This window comes from Hemitrygon akajei, chromosome 1 (assembly GCF_048418815.1).
Source record: "Hemitrygon akajei chromosome 1, sHemAka1.3, whole genome shotgun sequence".
Taxonomy (NCBI): Eukaryota; Metazoa; Chordata; class Chondrichthyes; order Myliobatiformes; family Dasyatidae; genus Hemitrygon; species Hemitrygon akajei.
Window position 1 is genome coordinate 36,660,482 of NC_133124.1, and position 19,687 is coordinate 36,680,168.

The 19,687-nt window shown below is 39.9% G+C and overlaps 1 protein-coding gene across 1 annotated transcript in view; it reads left to right on the forward strand.

Annotated features, from left to right (window-relative positions):
• Positions 1-19,687, forward strand: part of cops5 (COP9 signalosome subunit 5) — a 39,303-nt gene that overhangs the window by 231 nt on the left and 19,385 nt on the right. The window contains exon 2 of the mRNA XM_073041105.1: positions 6,156-6,390. Coding sequence (XP_072897206.1) covers positions 6,156-6,390 — 235 coding nt within the window. The remainder of the gene's footprint in view (positions 1-6,155; positions 6,391-19,687) is intronic.

Genomic DNA, 19,687 nt, shown 5'->3' on the forward strand with positions numbered 1-19,687 from the left:
CAGTAGGCCCGAGCTTTGTTATGTTGTCATACTGACTTGAAAGATAAAGAAGAATACCGCAATAATTATGAAATTACCTGCTTTTGTCTTTTCAGTTGAGAAAATTGAACTGTATTGGTCAAGATTTTGAGACTAGCTTCCTAAACCTAATGCCGTAGGGTCTATTAGGCGCATTTTAAGTGGGCAATTGAGTCCTTAGTGTAATGTTCTTCTGAGTTGGTCTAGAATGTTTGTTCCAAGTTTTAGGAGTGACATGAATGCTCAGTCTTCTGATATTCATTCATTTAGCTATTTATTTGGCGGAGGTACTGTAGGTGGATGGCGGAAATAATATATGGGCTATAATTAAGTCCTTTCAATTACTTGAGAAAATGGTAAAAATAGATCTGGTTTTTAATTTCTGTACTGATAATTAAACCTGAATTTTTTGGGCGATCTACAATAGGGATGTGTAAGCCTTAACAATTTAGTGTTGGCTTTTGGTTTGAAGTTTATTAGTCAAGAATCTTAGAAACCTAACACGAGGAAATCTGCAAATGCTGGAAATTCAAACAACAACACACACAAAATGCTGGTGGAACGCAGCAGGCCAGGCAGCATCTATACGGAAAAGCACTGTCGACGTTTCGGGCCGAGACCCTTCATCAGGACTGACGAAGGGTCTCGGCACGAAATGTCAACAATCTTAGAAACCTGCTGTTAATATCAGAACCCTGAGATAAACAATTTAAAAATTTATATTTTTGGCTCCTTGACTTGTACCTAGGTGATTCATAGAAACAAGCTTTGGGCAAATTAATGGAAATATTTCCGCATTACATGTGTAGTTTTTGATAAAGTGGGGAGGGGGCGGAGAGAAATTTAGTGTAGTATGTAAGTGTAGTGATCTATCTTCAAGAGTGAGGTTGACGAGTCTCTGACCAGAATTGAGGTAACCTGAAAATGGGCTTAGCAGTTATTTCATATTTCCAGCATTTGTCTTTTTGCTTTTCACCAGTTTTTGGATACACTGCCCAGGACAAAGCCAAATTTTTGATGAAATGCCAGCCCATCCACCATGCAGCTAGTTTTAATTTATAAAATGCTGCCCTGCATGAAATGAGCTGTTCTAATTTAGTCTGATATTTTTGTTCATATTGTAATTTTTATTTATTCACTCTTGGGATGCGGTCATTTCTTGCCACTTTTACAGCACAAATTTTACTTCCCAACTTTCGTCCCATGTCTGAATAGTGTAAGGTGTTACTGAGGAGCTGCAAATAGAACTGAATAATGATCAGTGATTCTTTCTCCCCACCTCCCCATTCACCCGCAACATAGAGTGCAGCACAGAAACAGACCCTTTGACCCACCTAGTCCATGCCAAACCACTTAAGCTGCCTACTTCCATCGACCATAGCCCTTCATGCCCCTACCATCCATGTACCTATACAAACTTCTCAAATGTTGAAATGGAGCTCACGTGCACCTCTTGTGCTGGCAGCTCGTTCCACACTCTCTCAATCCTCTGAGTAAAAAAGTTTCCCATTATGTTCCCCCTTAAACTTTTCACCTTTCAGCCTTAACACTTGACCTTAGTGGAAAATGCCTGCTTGCATTTACCCAATCTATACCCTCATAATTTTGAATACCTCTATCAAATTTCTCCTCAATCTTTTATGTTCTAAGGAATAAAGTCCTAACCTATTCAATCTTAACTTACAACTCAGATCCTCCAGTCCTGGCAATATCCTTGTAAATGTTCTCTGTACTCGTTCAACCTTGTTTACATCTTTCCTATAAGTAGATGACCAAAACCTCACACAATACTCCAAATTAGTCCTCACCAACATCTTAAACAACTTCAACATAACATCCCACCTCCTGTACTCAGTGCTTTCATTTATGAAGGCCAATGCGCCAAGGCTTTTGTAATGACCCTATTTACCTGTAACGCCACTTTAAATGAATTATTCACCTGTATCCCAGATTGCTCTTATCTACCACACTCCTCAGTACCCTACTGTTCTGTGTCAGACCTACCCTGGTTGGTCCCAGTGAAGTGCAACACCTCGCACTTGTCTGTGTTAATCTGCCATTTTTGAGCCCATTTTTTTCCAGCTGGTCCAGATCCTACTGCAAGCTCAGATAGTCTTTTTTCACTGTCTGTGCCCCATCTTGGTGTCATCTGCAAAATTGCAGATCCAGTTAACCACAGATCAATGATTATCCAGATCATTGATAGCACCAACAAACATCAACGGACCCAACACTGATCCCCGCAGCACTTCACTAGTCACAGGCCTCCAGTCAGAGAGGCAACCATCTGCTTCCACTCTCTGGCTTCTCCAACAAAGCTAATGTCTCATCCAAATTTACTACCTCATCTTGAATACCAAGCAATGGAACTTTCTTGACCAACCTCTCATGTGGGACTTTGTCAGATGCCTCACTGCAGTCTTAGGTAGGCAACATCCGCTGCCTTGCTTTCATCAACTTTGCTAGTAACTTACTCGAAAAACTATAAGATTGGTTAGACACAACCTACCATGCATAAAGCCATGCTGACTATCTGTAATCAGTCTATGTCTAATCAAATACTCATATTCTGTCCCTTGGAATACCTTCCAATGGCTTTCCCACAACTGATGTCAGGCTCATCAGCAGATAATTCCCTGGTTTATTTTTAGAGCCTTTCTTAAACAACATTAGCAATCCTCTGGTACCTCCCCTGACTTAATCCCCTGATTAAAATATATCTGTTAGGACCCCTGTAATTTCTGCACTTGTCTCCCACAGGGTTAGGCCTTGGGGATTTATCCAACCTAATTTGCCTCAAGACAGCAAATCTCTCTTCCTCTGTAATCTGTATAAGGCCTATGACCTCGCTGCTGCTTTGCCTCACATCTATAGACTCTGTATCTGTCTTCTGAGTAAATACAGATGCAAAAAATCCATTTAAGATCTCCCCCATCTCTTTTGGCTCCATGCATGGAGTACTGTTCTGATCTTCCAGAGGACCAATTTTGTCCCTTGCAGTCCTTTTGCTCTTAACATATCTATAAAATCCCTTGGGATTCTCCTTCACCTTGTCTGCTTTGGCAACCTCATGCCTTTTTGCTCTCTTGATGTCTGTCTTAAGTGTTCTCTTTGATTTCTTGTATTCCATAAGCACCTTATTTGCTCCTGCCTGCCTATATCTGCTATGCACCTTTTTGTAAACCTTAACCAGGGCCTCAATATTTCTTGAAAGTCATGGTTCCCTAAACCTGTTATCTTTAATTTTTATTCTGACAGGCACATATAAGCTTTGTACTCTCAAAATTTCACTTTGGAAGTCCTTCCACTATCTAATTACAGCTTTGCCAAAAAACAGCCTGTCCTAATCCACATTTGCCAGATCCTTTCAGTCACCAGCAAAACTGGCTTTTCTCCAATTTAGAATCTCAATCCAAGGTCCAGACCTATCTTTTTCTATATTTACTTTGGCAACTACTGGCATTATGATCACTGGATGCAAAGTGTTACCCTACACAAACTTCTGTCATCTGCCCTGCCTCATTCCTTAATAGCCGATCAAGTATTATGCACTCTGTTGTTGGGATTTCTATGTACTGATTAAGGAAACTTTCCTGAACACATTTGACAAACTATCCCATGTAGTCCTCTTACAGTATGGGAGTCGCAGTCAACTTGTGGAAAGTTAAAATTTCCTACTATATTGACCTTGTGTTTCTTGCAACAGTCTGTGATCTCGCTATGAATTGTTCCCTCAACGTCCCACAGACTGTTGGATGGTCTGTAATATAGCCCCATTAACGTGGTCTTACCTTGTGTATTCCTCAGTTCCACCCATATCGTTTTCTTCATCAGTCCTGACTGACCTTAATCCATGACATTTTCCCTGACTAGTAATGCCACCACTCCTCCTTTAATCCCTCCCACACTGTTGTATCTAAAACAATGGAACCCCAGAATATAAGAGATGTCAGTCCTGCCCCTCCTGCAACCGAGTTTCACTAATGGCTATATTATCATTATACCAGCTGTTGGTCCATGACCTGACCTCATCTGCCTTTCCTACAAGGCAACGCATTAAAATATATACAGCTCAGGTCAGTTGTTTCGTGCTCAACCTTTTGATTCCTGACTTTGAGGTTTCCACAACTTCTCCGCTATTGATTATGGCACTCTGATTTCCCCTCCCCCTTAACTCTAGTTTAAACCTCCCATTGAGCACTAGTAAACCTTCCCACTAGGATATTAGTCCCATGTTCCCTGGAAGAGAGCCCAGTCATCCAAAAATCATCTTCTGACCCTCCCACACCAACTCCTTATCCATGTGTTTAAACAGTATGATCTTATTTATTGCCTCACTAGCATGTGGCCTGGGTAGCAACCTTGAGATCACAACCCTGGAGGTCCTTCCCTTTAACTTGGCACCTAACTCCCTGAAATCACTTTGCAGAGCATCATCACTCCTCCTACGTATGACATTGGTACCTACATGGACCACAACCACTTTAGTGTGCTGAGGATGTGATCCGAGATATCCCAGACCCTGGCATCCAGGAGGCAATGTACCATCTGGGAATTACATTCTCATCCACAGAACTTCCTTTTTGTTCCCCTAACTAATGAATCCACTATCATCATAGCTTGCCTCTTCTCCCCCACTTCCTTTCAGTGCTGGAGACCTGACTGTTGTGACTTCCCTCTGCTGGATCATCTCCCCCCCCCCCCCCACGGTGTCCAAAGTGGTATAATTGTGGAGGGTGTTGGCCACAGGGGTACTCTGAACTGGCTGTTTAACACTCTTTCCCATTCCTGACTGTCACCCAGTTTCCTGTGTCCTCCAGCTTGGGTATAACTACCTTTCTGTATATCCTATCTATCGCCCACTCAGCCTCCCGAAGATCCAGAGTTCATTTAGTTCCAGCTCCAACTCCTTAATGCAGAGTCCATACTGTTCTAACTGAGCAAATACAAAGAAGGAAAGCAATAAATAAACTGTGGAGAAAAAATATCTACCTACAGCTTTGCTTTCTCTCACTGAAGCCCCGAACAGCTAGAGCCTCAAAATCCCCAGGCTAACACTCCATTCAACGATGGCAGCACCAACAATGGCCATTTTGCTTGCCCCTGCCTTATTTTGGTTTGTTTTTGCTAATCAATCCTGACGTTATGCAAGCCAAGCCTTTGATGAAATAGCTGTTGATAGTTGGTTCAAGGATACCACTCGAATAACCTAGAGAATGTGATCGAACAAATGGATCTTGATATTAATCTATGAAAGGTAGTAGGTGCTGAAGGCTTATGGGATGCTGACTTTTATTAGCTAAAGCCTAGAATATCAGAGCAAGGAGGTCATTGGACAATTTGATGTAACATTAGATCCCAGCCAGATTATTGTGTGGTGTTTTGATTGCCACACTATAAGGATATGATTGAAGTGGAGATTTACCTGGAATGGAATGTTCATTTTTAAGAAGAGTCTTGGATTGGCTTGGTTTGTTTTCATTGAAGCAGAGGATCCTGAGAAGTACAAAATTGAGGGGTCATGTCGAGGTTAGATGGTGAGAAGCTTTGTTCCAAAATGGAGACAGCATACGTTTAAGGTGAGGAGGGGTATATTGGATCTTAAGTAATTTTTTTTTTCTTCTGATCAGAGGATGGTTGTATCTGTAATGCAATGAGATGGTAGACAGTATATCGAAGATGACCAACAGTCATCTCACTGTGCATGTTGGGTGTTCTCATTTTCTGAAGCAGAACATAAGGCAAAATGCAGTTACTCCTTTTTGCTCTGACCTTCAGCTTTTATTTTGCCATTGATCATTTTTTAAAATACAAGAATATTAATTTTTATGCTAATTAGTTTTTCTGACAATTTTGTATTTTTAAAATCTGGTATTGAGACTAGTGTGGAATCACAAGAAAGAGGAACTGTATTCCATGTTAACAAATTGGGGTGGGAAAAATTGATTTTTTTAAACCCTGAATAGGTCCTTCATGATGACTGACAGTGTCTGTGACCAGAAATATAGATTTTTTGCACAGATGCTGCCTGACCTGTTTCCAGAATTTTCTTATTTATTTCAGTCTTCATGTTTGAACTTTTTTTTCAGAAGAAATAAAATTGATTTTTTTTCTAATCATAATATCATTTCTTGCAGCCATCATTACTTCAAGTATTGTAAAATCTCTGCCCTCGCACTTTTGAAGATGGTGATGCATGCCAGGTCAGGTGGAAACTTGGAAGTGATGGGCTTAATGCTAGGTAAAGTGGATGGAGAGACAATGATCATAATGGACAGTTTTGCTCTCCCTGTGGAAGGAACAGAAACAAGAGTCAATGCTCAGGCTGCTGCTTATGAATATATGGCTGCTTATATAGAAAATGCTAAACAGGTATGTTTATAACATTAGATTTTTCCACTTTCTCAACTGATGTAGTTTAAAAAGCACTTTATACTAAATTGACTGTTTTTAAATCTAGCTCAAAAGCTGTTTAAAACACAAGTAATGTATACAATGATTATTTCCAATTATTAATTTTTAGATACAACAACAGGAAGATTAGCTACAGGTGAGGTACTGGAGAATTGGTGAATAGCTTATGTTGTTTTGCTGTTTAAAAAAGGCTCTAAAAATAAGGAAGGAAATTTTTTGGCCATTGAGCCAAAAAGTAGTGAGAAAGTTATTAGAAGGTATTTTAAGGGACTGGATAACTGAGAATTTGGATTGACATGGAGTGGTTGGGAATAGTTAGCATGGCTTTGTGCATGGCAGGTCGTGTCTAACCAATCTTAAGAGTTTTTTGAGAAAGTTACCAGGAAAGTTAATGAAGGTAAGGCACTGGATGTTGTCCACGTGGACTTTCACAAGGCATTTGACAAGGTCCCGCATAGGAGGTTGGTCAAGAAGGTTTAGTCGATTGGCATTCAAGATGAGGTAGCAAATTGGGTTGGACATTAGCTTTGCAGGAGAAAGCAGAAAGTGTTTGTAGATGGTTGCCTCTCTGACAGGATGCCTATGACTGGGGGAATGCCGCAGGGATCTGTACTGTCTCCATTGTTTGTCACCTATGTAAATGATCTGGATGATAATGTGGTTAACTAGATCAGCAATTTTGTGAATGACACCAAGAATGGGTGTATAATGGACAGCAAGGAAGGCTATCATGGCTTGCAACAGGATCTGGACCAGCTGAAAAATATCAGATAAAACTTAATGCAGATAAGTGTGAGGTATTGTACTTGGTAGGACCACCAGGGTAGGTCTTACATGGTAAATGGTAGGACACTGAGGAGTGCAGTAGAACAAAGGTATCTGGGAATACAGGTCCATAGTTCATTGAAAGTGACAGCACAGGTAGATAGGGCCATAAAGAAGGCTTTTGGCACATTAACTTTCATAAATCAACGTATCGAGTATAGGAGTTGGGATGTTGTATTGAAATTGTATAAGACAATGGTGAGCCCTAATTTGGAGTATTTTGTGCAGTTTTTGTTACCTACTTACAGAAAAGATGTAAATAAGGTTGAAAGAGTACAGAGAAAATTTACAAGGGTGTTGCCAGGACTGGAGGTCCTGAGTTACAAGGAAAGAATGAATAGGTTAGGACTTTATTCCTTCGAATATAGAAGATTGAGGTGAGATTTGGTAGCTATACAAAATTTTGAGGGTTGTATATATAGGGTAAATACAAGCAGGTTTTTTTCCACTAAGGTTGGGTGGGACATCTAGAGGTCTTTGGTATAAGGGTGAAAGGTGAAAAGTTACAGGAAACATGAGGGGAACCTTCTCGGTGTCGTGAGCATGCAAGCTGCCAGCGCAAGTGGTGCATGTGAGCTCAATTTCAATGTTTAAGAGAATTTCCTGTGCCTAGATTGATAATATTTTTCTATGTAAATACCCAAGTCTTGTGGCTCTGTTCATTGGCTTCTTGTAAACCATTCATCCTGCTAGAAAAATACTAAATAGATTTTAGGCATTATTAAATGGAATGTCAGTGTGTGTCCAAAATTACACAACTGAATTAAATTTGGTCAGTGTTATTAATTGGATTACCTTTACACACTATTTACTGAAGGAAGTTGTGCTTAACATTAAATTTGACTGCAGATTTGTTTTTGTTCAGGACCATGATTCTGGATGGTGCAGTTAACAAAGGTGCTCTATGTTGTTCCTCATGACTTATCGATACCAATCAATTATATAGAAAAATTCTTTTAATTGAAATTCATATTTCAGTTTCTTTGCTTTTCCTCATATTTTTGAAAAAATAAGTAAGTTACAGAAGCACAATATTCAAAGTAAATTTATTATCAAAGTGTGTATATATAGTGGCATGCAAAAGTTTGGGCACCCCGGTCAAAATTTCTGCTACTGTGAATAGCTAAGCAAGTAAAAGGTGACCTGATTTCCAAAAGGCATAAAGTTAAAGATGACACAATTCTTTAATATTCTAAGCAAGATTCTTTTTTATTTCCATCTTTTACAGCTTCAAAATAACAAAAGGAAAAGGGGCTCAAAGCAAAAGTTTGGGCACCCTGCATGGTCAGTACTTTGTAACACCCCCTTTGGCAAGTATCACAGCTTGTAAATGCTTTCTGTAGCCAGCTAGGAGTCTTTCAGTTCTTGTTTGGGGTTTTTCACCCATTCTTCCTTACAAAAGGCTTTTAGTTCTGTGAGATTCTTGGGTCATCTTGCTTGCACTGCTTTTTTGAGGAGTATCCACAGATTTTTGATGATGTTTAGGTCGGGGGACTGCGAGGGCCATGGCAAAACCTTTCACTTGTGCCTCTTGAGGTAGTCCATTGTGGATTTTGAGGTGTGTTCAGGATCATTATCCTGTTGTAGAAGCCATCCTCTTTTCATCTTCAGCTTTTTTACAGATGGTGTGAAGTTTGCTTCCAGAATTTGCTGGTATTTAATTGAATTCATTCTTCCCTCTACCAGTGAAATGTTCCCTTTGCCACTAGCTGCAACACAAGCCCAAAGCATGATCAATCCACCCCCATGCTTAACGGTTGGAGAGGTGTTCTTTTCATGAAATTCTGCACCCTTTTTCTCCAAACTTACCTTTGTTCGTGCGTCCAAAAAGTTCTATTTTAACTTCATCGGTCCACAGGACTTGTTTCCAAAATGCATCAGGCTTGTTTAGGTGTTCCTTTGTAAATATCTGACGCTGAATTTTGTGGTGAGGATGCAGGAAAGGTTTTCTTTTGATGACTCTTCCATGAAGGTCATATTTGTGCAGGTGTCACTGCACAGTAGAACAGTACACCACCTCTCCAGAGTCTGCTCAATCTTCCTGAAGGTCTTTTACCGTCAAACGGGGGTTTTGAATTGACTTTCTAGCAATCCTACGAGCAGTTCTCTCGGAAAGTTTTCTTGATCTTCCAGTCTTCAACTTGACCTCTACAGTTCCTGTTAACTGCCATTTCTTAATTACATTACAAACTCAGGAGGTTGCTACCTGAAAACGCTTTGCTAACTTCTTATAGCCTTCTCCTGCTTTGTGGGCATCATTTATTTTAATTTTCAGAATGCTAGGCAGCTGTTTAGAGGAGCCCATGGCTGCAAATTGTTGGGACATGGTTTGAGGAGTCTGGGTATTTTTAAAGCTTTGAAATTTGCATCACCTGACCTTTCCTAATAATTCTATGAAACTCTAGTTAGGCCACACTTGGAGTACTGTGTTCAGTTCTGGTCGCCTCACTATAGGAAGGATGTGGAAGCATTGGAAAGGGTACAGAGGAGATTTACCAGGATGCTGCCTGGTTTAGAGAGCATGGATTATGATCAGAAATTAAGGGAGCTAGTGCTTTACTCTTTGGAGAGGATGAGAGGAGACATGATAGAGGTGTACAAGATATTAAGAGGAATAGACAGAGTGGACAGCCAGTGCCTCTTCCCCAGGGCACCACTGCTCAGTACAAGAGGACATGGCTTTAAGGTAAGGGGAGGGAAGTTCAAGGGGGATATTAGAGGAACGGTTTTCACTCAGTGGTTGGTGCGTGGAATGCACTGCCTGAATCAGTGGTGGAGGCAGATACACTAGTGAAATTTAAGAGACTACTAGACAGGTATATGGAGGAATTTAAGGTGAGGGGTTATATGGGAGGCAGGGTTAGAAGGTCGGCACAGCATTGTGGGCCAAAGTGCCTGTACTGTGCTGTACTATTCTATGTTTTATGATGACTGTGAACAAGCCATAGCCCTAACAAGCTAATTAAGGTCTGAGACCTTGGTAGAAGTTATCTGAGAGCTCAAATCTCTTGGGGTGTCCAAACTTTTGCATGGTGCTCCTTTCCTTTTTCCCTCCACTCTAAAATTGTACAAAAGAAAAATAATACACTAATCTTGCTTAAAATGTTAAAAAGAATGTTTCATCTTAACTTTGACTTTTAGAAATCAGTTCATCTTCTACTCACTTAACTATTCATAGTAATAGAAAATTTGACCGGGGTGCCCAAACTTCTGCATGCAACTGTATCATCATAAATCCCTGAGATTCATTTTCTTGTGGGCATTCATAGTAAATACAAAGGAGCCCAATAGAATCAATGAAAAGCTGTACATAAAGATAGAGAAACAACCAATGTTCAAAATACAAATTGTGCAAACAAAAAAAACACTATTATACAAACCCCATTTCCAGAAAAGTTGGGATATTTTCCAAAATGCAATAAGAACAAAAATCTGTGATATGTTAATTCACGTGAACCTTTATTTAACTGACAAAAGTACAAAGAAAAGATTTTCAATAGTTTTGCTGACCAACTTAATTCTATTTTGTAAATATACACAAATTTAGAATTTGATGGCTGCAACACACTCAACAAAAGTTGGGACAGAGGCATGTTTACCATTGTGTTACATCACCTTTTAATAACACTTTTCAATCATTTTGGAACTGAGGAGACTAATTGTAGTAGATTTGCAATTGGAAATTTTGTCCATTCTTGCTTGATATAAGACTTCAGCTGCTCAACAGTCCGTGGTCTCCGTTGTCCGATTCTCCTCTTCATGATGCGCCATATATTTTCATACTGGCAGCAGGCCAGTCAAGTACACGCACTCTGTGTCTACAAAGCCGCGCTGTTATAGCCCATGCAGAATGTGGTCTGGTATTGTCCTGCTGAAATAAGCATGGACGTCCCGGGAAGAGACGTCGCCTTGATGGCAACATATGTCACTCTAAAATCCTAATACGCCTCAGAGTCGATGGTACCTTCACATACATGCAACTCACCCATGCTGTGGGCACTGATGCACCCCCATACCATCACAGATGCTGGCTTTTGCACCTTTCACTGATAACAATCAGGATGGTCGTTTTCATCTTTGGCACGGAGAACTTGAAGCCCGTTTTTTCCAAAAGCTAGCTGAAATGTGGACTCATCTGACCACGGCACACGGTTCCACAGTCTTTTGGTCCATCTGAAATGAGCTTGGTCCCAGAGAACTCACCGGCGTTTCTGCATGGAGTTGGTGTATGGCTTCCTCCTTGTGTAATACAGTTTCAGGTTGCATTTCTGGATGCAGCGATGGACTGTGTTAAGTGACAATGGTTTTCCGAAGTACTCCTGAGCCCAGGTGGCTATAATTGTCACAGTAGCATGACGGTTTCTTAGGCAGTGCCGCCTGAGGGCTTGAAGATCAGGCGCATTCAACGGTGGTTTCCGACCTTGCCCTTTACACACTGAGATGTCTCTGAATTCTCTGAATCTTTTCACAATATTATGTATTGTGGATGTTGGAAGACCGAAATTCTCTGCAATCTTGCATTGGGAAATGTTCCTTTTGAACTGACTAACAATTCTCTCACGAATTTTGGCACAAAGGGGTGAGCCACGACCCATCCTTGCTTGCAAAGACTGAGCCTTTGATGGACGCTACTTTTATACCCAGTCATGATACCTCACCTGCTACCAATTAGCCTGCTTAATGTGGAGTCTTCCAAAGCAGTTTTACTTGAATATTCTGTGCACTTTTCAATCTTATTTTAACTCTGTCCCAACTCTTGTTGAGTGTGTTGCAGCCATCAAATTCTAAATTTGTGTATATTTACAAAATACAATTAAGTTGGTCAGTAAAGCTATTGAGTATCTTTTTGTACTTTTGTCAGTTAAATAAGGGTTCACGTGAATTAACATATCACAGATTTTTGTTTTTATTGCATTTTGGAAAATATCCCAACTTTTCTGGAAATGGGGTTTGTAAATAAAAATTGAAAACATGAGCTTAGTTGAGCAATGCATTTTTACATAATTCTGTGGGTGAGTACAAGGATTATGTGTGCTGAGGCAAGGCCTGGAGAATACTCTTTGTGATGGTAACTGCCTATGGATTTGAAATTTAGCTTGGAATTAACTGTGCTAGAGGCTAAGTAAAGTGGTTTTGAGGCTTGGTAAATAGTTTAATTTCTCAATATTTAGTTAAGAGGAAATTTCAGTGCTTCTAAAACAGGTTTTATGTTGAAGATTCTGTCATTGCAGCACCATCATAAAACTTTAGTGAGGGCTGGAACCTTGTGTTGTCACTATATTTGGAATCTGACCCCATGTGTGTACCTGCTGGTAGAAGAATGTGGAAAAAAAAGATGAGGGCGGTGAGAAAAGAGGCATTTTGTAGAGATAATTCAGTTATGTTAGGATAGGTCAGAGTGGAGCCAAGTGTTTGGTAATCATACCAAATTGGATAATAGAATTACTGGAGGAGGATGGTTGACTACATCAGGGCTGCAGTAATTATGATGGTGAGGAGTATTGCACAATGATTACAAAGATTATGATTCTTGATTTTGCTTTGAACCACATTGTTGAAAGTAATGGAACTTGGAGTAAGTGAACCAAGTTTTCAAGAGCCAACTCAATGATTTTAGAAAGGAAAGTGATTCGAAAGTTACTTAATAGCTTTCTTGGTTAAAGAGATCTGCAAGGCGGCAATGAAGTTAATTTTTGAAGTAAAGTATTTAGATGTTCTTGTAGATGAGTTGCAGAAGTTGGCAGGTAGTTGCAGTAAGCATTTGAAAAAGAATATAACATATTGGCCTTTATTACGAGAGGATTTTAGTTTGGAAATGCTTAACTATTGTTACATTTACATGGGTTAACTTGTAGGTAGAGTCAGTAGTAGGGAAGGCAAATGAAATATTAGCATTTATTTTGAGAGGACTAGAATATAAAATTAAGGATGTAATGCTGAGGCTTTATAAGGCATTGGTCAGACCACACAGTATTGTGAACAGAGATTAGGAGGGATTTCCTTAGCCAGACTGTATGAATCTGTGAAACCCATTCCCACAGCTGGCTGTGGAGGCCAAGTCATTGGGTATATTTAAAGTGGAAGTTGATAGGCCCTTGATTAGTAAGGGTGCCAAAGATTAAGGGAAGAAGATGGGAATGGGGGGGGGGGGTGATGGAGATAATAAATCAGCCATGATGGAGGGGTAGAGCAGACTTGATGGGCTGAATGGCCTAATTCTGCACCTATGTCTTATTTTATGGTATCGTTGAGGCCACACTTGACATGCTGTGTGCAATTTTGGTTTATGTTTTTTTTTAAGGAAGTATATTCTGGCACTACAGGCAGTCCAAAGGAGAATCATAAGGCAAATTCCTAAGAGAAGACTCCAGAGGCTGTGCCCTCTGGCCCTAGACTTTCCCATGAAAGGAAATGCCCTCTCCACATCCACTTTATCTAGGCTTTTCAATAATCAAAAGGCTTTAATGATATCCCTCCATCTCATTCTTCTAAACTCCAGTGAGTACAGGTCCAGACCCATCAAACACAAGTTTCCATCGAACTCAATATATGTTTGCTGATGACATCACAATTGTAGGTCGTATCTTGGGTAATGATGAGTCTGAGTACAGAGAGGAAATTAAGAACCTGGTGGCATGGTGCAAAGACAATAACCTATCCCTCAAAGTCAGCAAGACAAAGGAATTGGTTGTTGACTTCAGAAGGAGTAGCGGACCGCACGACCCCATCTACATCGGTGGTGTGCAGGTGGAACAGGTCAAAAGATTTAAGTTCCTCGGGGTGAATATCACAAATGACCTGACTTGGTCTAACCAAGCAGAGTCCACTGCCAAGAAGGCCCACCAGCACCTTTACTTCCTGAGAAAGCTAAAGAAATTTGGCCTGTCCCCTAAAACCCTCACTAATTTTTATAGATGCACCATAGAAAGCATTCTTAGAGTGCATCACAAGTTGGTAAGGAAGTTGTCCTGTCCAAGACTGGAAGAAGCTGCCGAAGAAGCCCAGCATATCACACAAACCAATCTTCCATCCTTGGACTCACTTTACACCACACTCTGTCGGAGCAGTGCTGCCAGGATAATCAAGGACACGACCCACCCAGCCAACACACTTTTTGTCCCTCTTCCCTCCAGGAGAAGGTTCAGGAGCTTGAAGATTTGTACGGCCAGATTTGGGAACAGCTTCTTTCCAATTGTGATAAGACTGCTGAACAGATCCTGACCTGGATCTGGGCCATACCTTCCAAATATCCAGACCTGACTTGCACTACCTTACTTTCCCTTTTCTACTTTCTAATTGATTTATAATTTAAATTTTTATATTTACTTCAATTTGTACTTCAGGGAGCGCGAAGTGCAGAATCAAATATCACTGATAATTGTACGCTCTAGTATCAATTGTATGGTGACTATAAAATAAACACTCCATACATTAACCCTTTCATTTGTAGAATCATTTTCGTGAACTTCCTTTAGACTCTGTTTGTAATAGATTCAGCACATCTTTTACATAAGGGGCCCAAAACTGCTCATGTGGTGCAGTCTGACCAATGCTTTATAAAGCTGTGGAGCAATACATGTCAAGTTTATTTGTCATTCAGCCATGCGTGAGTATATCACCATAAAAGGCAGTGTTCCTTCAGGTCTAAGGTGTAAAACACAGTACCAATAGTACATATGGTTACTGTTTCAGAAAAACAAAGTCACAAAGAAAGAAAAATAATATAGCCCAAGTCCCTAAATAGTTGTCTTGGTCCAGCTTGTTTGTCCACCAAGCAAACTGGAGGACGGTGGGGGCCAGCCTGGTATGGATTCTGGCATGATTCAGAGGCTCTTGCGTATCACTTCGGTATCTCCACTCCTGGACGGCTGCAGTAGGCAACCCCGCGGCATGGGCCTAGTCCTTGCCACAGCAGAGGCAAAGCAGCTGTTGGTCTGTCCAGTGAACCAGACTTGCAGTATTCTACGTAACCAATGTACAACAGGGTCTTGCCATATGAAGAAAAACATCCAAGATAATCTCGGCACGATGGTATGCAAGAAGTCCAGGCAAAAACACAATAACAGTATATGGTTAATCCGGCTCCATTGCTATCGAGCAATTTGCTGATGGGATAGTGCTGCAGTATTTGATGTTCTTAGCATCCAGCAGTGACTTGTGATGGTAAGATAAATGTACAGGACAAACAAATATACCTTTGATTTGATGTAGAGTAGCCACAGTGTCTGAGTGCACTGCCATTTTACTGGAAGATTATTATCTAGTCCTAATGTAATATATTCTAGTCCTCTCTGATGTCTTCAAGTAGCAGGCAACAGCAGTGTCTGCACCTGGGACCCAGTCAACTTCTCTGGCCTGTCCACCGGCTTCTCCTTCTCCAGCTCGTTCGCTGGAGAGTTAGACAATCTTCTATCCATGCTAGTATCTTTCCTGTCATACCATGGGCTCTTATCCTGTTAAGCAGCTTTGTGTGGTAACTTGCAAAAGGCTACCTGAAGTTCAAGTAAACTACACTGACTGTCTGTTGTCTATCGTGCCTGTGATTTGTAAGGCAAGATTTCCCCTTAAGGACTTTGGCCTGTTCTATAAAGCGCCTCCAAGTATGCCAAAACCTCATTCTTAATAATGGACTCCAACATCTTCCCAACCATTGAAGTCAGGTTAACAGGCTTATAATTTCCTTTCTTTTGCCTCCTTCCCTTCTGAAAGAGTGGAGTGACAATTTTCCAGTTCTTTGGATCATTCCAGAAACTCATAATTCTTAAAGATCACTGCTAATACCTCCATAATCTTTTCATCTACCTCTTTCAGAACCTTGGGGTGTAGTTCATCTGGTCTAGGTGACTTATCTACCTTCAGACCTTTCAGCTTCCCAAGCACCTTATCCTTGGTAATAGTACCTACACTCACATCTGCTTGCTTACACACTTGAATTCTGGCACACATCTGGTGTATTCCACAGTGAAGACTGATGCAAAATACTTAATGAAATTATCTGCCATTTCTTTGTTCCCCCATTACTATCTCTCTAGCGTCATTTTCCAGTGATCTAATATCCATTCTCACCTCTTTTACTTATATGTACATCTGAAAAAACTTGTATCTTTTTATTGGTTAGCATCTTTTCTCTCACTATTTAGTTGCCTTCTGTTGGTTTTTAAAAACTTCCAAGTCTTCTAACTTCCCACTAATTTTTGCCATATCATATGCCTTCTCTTTTGTTTTTATGCTGTCTGACCTCTATTTATTTATCTGTACTGGGCCTTCTGAAATGCTAACAAAAACTGCAACAATTGTTCTGCCATTGTCCTTGCTAGTGGCCCCTTCCAATCGACTTTGGCCAGCTCTTCTCTCGTGCCTCTAATTTTCTTTATTCCACTGTAATCTGATCTTTTAACTTCTCCCTCTCAAACTGCAGGGTGAATTCTATGATCACTATCTCTTAAAGGTTCCCTTACCTTAAGCTTTCTAATCAAATCTGGTTTATTACACAACACCCAATCTAGAATTGCCTTTTCCCTTGTGGGCTGAACCACAAGCTGTTCTAAATCATCATCTCATTGCCATTCTATATATTCCCTCTCTTGGGATTCAGCACCAACTTGATTTTTCCCATTTTACCTGTATACTGAAATTCCACCAAGACTATTGTAACATTGCCCTTTTTTACATGCCTTTTTAACCTATTGTACTATGTACACCACATCCTGGGTACAGTTTGGATTCTACATCATCTCATCCTATGTTAACTTTTCTAAGTATTTGATTTAATTTTTTATGAATAGAGCCACCCCACTCCCTCTGCCTACTTGCCTGTGCTTTCAATACAATGTGTATCCTTGGATGTTAAGCTCCTATGATTTTTCAGCCACAATTTCCCAGGTACTGGAAATTAACAAATTTTACAACTATAGTCTCATTTCTCAACAGCTTAACTACTTAAAAATTTCCAGCAATAATTTATTTCTGAATCTTTTACTCCATTTCTCAGTCCTTATTTTTCCTCTTTGTTTGCTTTTTACTTGATTTAGCATTGAATTAAATAGTTTGACTTGCACTTCCTGATTTTAAAATCTGCATGCCAGAGTCAGGATTTTTCAAGTTGATTAACAAGTTGCAGTAGTTTGGTCTGTTCACCAAATCCCAAATGCCCTGAGCAGAAATGGAATTATAATTACTGCAACTTCCTGTATATAAGTCTTTGGGTATGTGTAATTAACAGCTTTCACTGCTCATTCATCATTAAAATCTGGGCTGAGATCTTCAGAATCAAACCTAACTTTGTACAATGATGGTTTTGTATGTTTGTTGTTAGTCAAGTTTCTCTTAATTAGTATATTTGGTTAATTTGCTACCTTTTCTATTCAGATACATATTGGAATATTGCTTTCAGTTTCTCCATCAATAATTGCATTATGTCAGCTTAATTTCAATAAAAATGTACAGAATCCATTTTGTCAAAAAATTCTCTGGTCTATATAAACACAATGGCAGTTCCTCCATCCTATTGTGGGTTCATAAAATTAAAATGCTATGCCTTCTCTGCATTTCGCATGCACCAAACCACCTAGCCAGATGTACAAGCTCCTGAATGCACATTTTATCCACCCCACAATCATCCCTTCTTCAATCCTCTAAATTCCTCATTGTCAGATTACCTGCAGAGCAAGAATCTGATATCTGTAATCAAAATGTTCATCCTTCTGTTGTTGAAGTCTAGAATTTCTGCAAGTTGAGATTTAATTAGTGTCAAAGAAATCTTTACCTCATTATTCAACCGATTATTTCTGACATGGACAGGAATCCATCTCTGAATAAACTTGTAACTTAGTTAGCTTTGTGACTTGCTTGCTCAAAAAGAGGGTAGGTTGATGAAATCTGTGCAGGAGCATGGTGAGAAATGCAGTTGAGCAGTGTCTGAAAGAGAGATGAGCTGGAGTTGCAAATATCATGCTGACAAATCGATAAAGGAATGTGATACAATTCTTAAGTACATAAAATTAAGGGATAAAATATTTTTATTACCTTCTAGAATGTTATTTAGATGTGAAAGAAGACTGTTCAAATAAGTGGCAGTCCATTTGTCCTCAACAATTCCAATCCTGATTTTATAGTATCACCTAGGCCTTACTCTAATTGAATCAATCCCCATTTAGGACTGTGATACTTGACATACAGTGGTGCTAGAAAGTCTGTAGACCCTGTAGAATTTCCTGTTTCTGCAAAAATATAACCTAAACTGTGATCGGATCTTCACACAAATCCTAAAACTAGATAAAGAGAACATATTTAAATAAATAACACAAATTTTACTTAGTTTATTTATTGAGAAAAACGATCCAATATTTTGTGTGATTGTTGGAAAAGGTATGTGAACCTCTGGGGTAATGCCTTCTACAAAGGCTATTTGGAATCATGTGTTGCTATCAATGGGTTGAGATTAGAGATGTGGGTTGTAGAGGTCATGAAGCTGGAAAAGGCTACAAATGCTTGAGTGTTCATCAGTCCACACTAAGGGAAATTGTCTACAAATGGAGAAAACTCAGTATTGTTGCTACTCTCCCTAGGAGTGGGCATCCTACAAAGATTACACCAAGAGTACAATGTGTAATACTGAAGGAGGTAACAGCAACAGAACTGCAAAATCTTTGGAACTTGCTGAAGTCTCTGTTCATGTGCCCACTATAAGAAAAACACTGAACAAAAATGGTGTTCATGGAAGGACATAGCAGAGGAAACTACTGCTCTCAAAAAAAAACATTGCTGCATGTCTCAAGTTTGCAAAAGACCACCTGGATATTCTACAGTGCTTCTGGGGCACTGTTCTGTGGACAGATGAGACAAGAGTTGAACTTTTTGGTAGAAATGCACAGTGCTATGTTTGGAGGATAAAGGGCACTGCACACCAATACTAAAATCTCATCCCAACTGTGAAGCATGGTCAAAGGAGCATTATGGTTTGGGGCTGCTTTGCTGCCTCAGGGCCTGGACAGCTTGCAATCATTGAGGGAACAATGAGTTCAAAACTATATTAAGACATTTGACAGGAGAATTATGGGCAGCAGTTTGTCACTTGAAGTTTAATAAAAGTTGGATAATTCAACAAAACAATTATCCAAAACACAAGAATAGATCAACAATAGAATGGTTTAAAAAGAAGAAAATGTGTGTTTTGGACTGGCCGAGTCAAAGTCTTAACCTTAATCCTATAGAATTGTTGTGGAAGGATCTGAAACTAGCAGTTAATGCAAGGAAGCCCATCAACATCCCAGAGTTCAAGCAGTTTTCTGGCCAAAAATTCCTTCAGGCCAATGTGGAGGTCTGATTAATGGTTACTGGAAATGCTTGGTTGAAGTTATTGCTGTACAAGGGGTCACACCAGTTACTGAAAGTAAAGGTTCACATACTTTTTCAAACAAATACATGTAGT